The sequence below is a fragment of the Apis dorsata genome, unplaced genomic scaffold (genome assembly GCF_000469605.1).
Source record: "Apis dorsata unplaced genomic scaffold, Apis dorsata 1.3 scaffold_927, whole genome shotgun sequence".
NCBI lineage: Eukaryota > Metazoa > Arthropoda > Insecta > Hymenoptera > Apidae > Apis > Apis dorsata.
The window spans coordinates 19,982-23,024 of NW_006264037.1; the positions used below are offsets into that span (position 1 = coordinate 19,982).

Sequence of the window (3,043 nt, forward strand, 5' to 3'; positions counted from 1 at the left end):
TGTATTGACACATGGAGAACTTGATAATGGCCGAGGTTTAGCACGTCAAAAATTGTTCCGACATAAACATGAAGCTGAAACAGGACGTACTAGTTCAGTTGGAAATGATATTCTTGGATTTGATAGTGTTGGTATGGAAACAAATTTAATAAGTTAAAAATAATTATATCATTATAGAATTGTATCATTGTTATGAACATATTTTAAATTTAGGTAATGTAGTAAATAAACCAGAACATGGATCTTTAGACTGGGTTAAAATATGTGAAAAATCTTCTAAAGTTATTACATTTATTGATTTAGCTGGTCATGAAAGATATTTAAAAACAACTGTTTTTGGAATGACAGGACATGCTCCTGATTTTGGTAAAATTATTTTCATTTAATTTAGATAATAATTTTACATAATATTTATTATGTGTATATTTATTTTAAATGTACAATTTTTTAAATATTTATTTAGGTATGTTAATGGTTGGAGCAAATGCTGGCATTGTTGGAATGACAAAAGAACATTTAGGTTTGGCTTTAGCTTTGTCAGTTCCAGTATTTGTTGTAGTTACAAAAATTGATATGTGTCCACCAAATATATTACAAGAAAATTTAAGATTATTAATAAGAATCTTAAAGTCCCCAGGTTGTAGAAAAGTACCTGTTACTGTAAAAACTCCTGATGATGTTGTTGTTAGTGCTACTAATTTTGTATCAGAACGGTTAGTTTTTATCTGTCTGTATGTAATATTATGTCATTTATAGAAATATTTTAATTATTGATATATTTATGTAGATTATGTCCTATTTTTCAAGTATCAAATGTTACGGGAGAAAACTTAAACCTTCTTAAAATGTTTTTAAATTTATTAACTGCAAGAATGATTAGTCATGAAGATGAACCAGCAGAATTTCAAATAGATGATACATATTCAGTACCAGTCAGTATTTAATTTTCACAAGTGAAAAATTGTTTTAATCTTCATTCTATATGTTTTTAGGGAGTAGGTACTGTTGTTTCTGGCACAACATTAAAAGGTGTCATAAAATTAAATGATATTCTATTATTAGGACCCGATCCTTTAGGTCGATTCATTCCAATTGCAATAAAAAGTATCCATAGAAAAAGAATGCCTGTTCGAGAAGTAAGAGGTGGTCAAACTGCTAGTTTTGCATTGAAAAAGATTAAAAGATCACAAATTAGAAAAGGTATGGTAATGGTTGCACAAGCATTAAATCCACAGGCTTGTTGGGAATTTGAAGGAGAAATTCTTGTATTACATCATCCTACAACAATAAGTTCTTGTTACCAAGCTATGGGTAATTTTATCTTTTAATTGAATTTTAATTTAGAATTCATTATGTTTTAATACTTAGAATTATTTGAAATTTTTAGTACATTGTGGAAGTATAAGACAAACAGCATCTATAATTTCTATGTCACAAGATTGTTTAAGAACAGGTGATAAAGCTTTAGTACGCTTTAGATTTATAAAACATCCTGAGTATATAAAACCAGGACAAAGAATGGTATTTAGAGAAGGACGTACTAAAGCAGTGGGTAATGTAATAAAATTAATTCCATATTCTAGTACTACAGTTATACAAACATGTAGAATTTGTAAACCAAATAAAATATCTCAAAATCGACAAAATTCTTCATCCGCAATACAAGTATGTATAAAAAAATATTTATTATTTTCAAAAATTTACAAAAATGAAAATTTTAAAAATAATATATATAAATTTATTTATATTATATATAGTTATTAGATGCAACTGAAACAAATTCTTCATTTGAAGGACAAACATCAAAACAAGAAAATATACTTCAAAAATCTAATAAACGTCAAAATAAAAAAGGTAGAGGACGAAGAGGAGGACGATCTCATAATACAATAAATAGTATTATTCAACCATTATCGGAACAAAATCCTCCTATGAAATTATGAATTGTTTTGTGTTTTAAACTTTTAAATATGTATATACATAGAAACTTATATAGAATACCAATATATTTGTGAGGCATCTTTGAAGAATTGATTCTAGAAATTAAAACAAATGAAAAAATTCCTATACAAAAATCAATTGAAAGATTTTTTAAGTTATAAACAGTTGCATTAAATAAAACAGAAAAGAAGAAATGACTCTCCAAAAATGCCTCATGAATCTATATTCTATATTATTAGATTATTTTACAATTTTCGAAAATTAATATAAAATTATTTATTTTTAAACGATTCTAGTTTTCATTCTTAATAATAATTATAATTCTAAAAAATACTTTATATAAATACAAATATATTTTTTAAAATATATAAATTTTCAAGAATTGTAAAATAAATGTTTATGTATACATATATCGTGCGCGCGCACGCGTGTGAGTATGTGTGTATTATATATAAATATATTTTTATTTTAGTAATTATTTATATTAAAATATAAAATTATTTCATATAATAATGACAATTTTATCTAATTTGGGGTTATTTATATTCTTAAGAATTGTGATTTTTACTCTCAATAGAAAAGACCCCTGAATTATTAATCTAACATATATCGTGCTTTCAACCCTATTAGAGTACAAATTGTCTTTCATAGTTTTGATTAAATTAATTAAAAAATTTAAAATGTCGTTTTTAAACATATGGAAAAATATATGTTGTTATTCTTAAAATGTTTTATTTTTATAAATACATAAATGTATTTCAAATAATATTTAGCAAATATAATCTATATATTCGAAATATTCTTTGTTTTTTTTATTATTATAAACTGCCTATATTATAATTTTTAATTTCTTAAACAAATTTTAAATATATAAAAATTCATTATATTATATTAATATTTTTATTATACATAATTGTATTAATATTATAATCAACATTTTAAAAATAAAAAATTATTTATCAAATTAAATTTATAATAAAACTTCTATAAATTAAAAATACTTATTTTTATGTTGATGAATAAAATTTTTTATGGAAAGAAAATATAATTATATCTAAAGATATATTAAATATTTTATTTTTTATAAATAATCTTTTTTTTG

General features: G+C 23.0%; 1 protein-coding gene across 1 annotated transcript in view; it reads left to right on the plus strand.

The window, feature by feature from the left end:
- Window positions 1–2,738, plus strand: part of LOC102676663 (GTP-binding protein 1) — a 4,059-nt gene extending 1,321 nt beyond the window's left edge. Inside the window, 7 exon segments of the mRNA XM_006623629.2 lie at window positions 1–131; window positions 214–366; window positions 464–713; window positions 788–932; window positions 993–1,311; window positions 1,388–1,665; window positions 1,758–2,738. The exon segment at window positions 1–131 is cut by the window's left edge and continues 27 nt beyond it. Coding sequence (XP_006623692.1) covers window positions 1–131; window positions 214–366; window positions 464–713; window positions 788–932; window positions 993–1,311; window positions 1,388–1,665; window positions 1,758–1,943 — 1,462 coding nt within the window. The 3' untranslated portion in view covers window positions 1,944–2,738.
- Window positions 2,739–3,043: the final 305 nt, after the last annotated feature.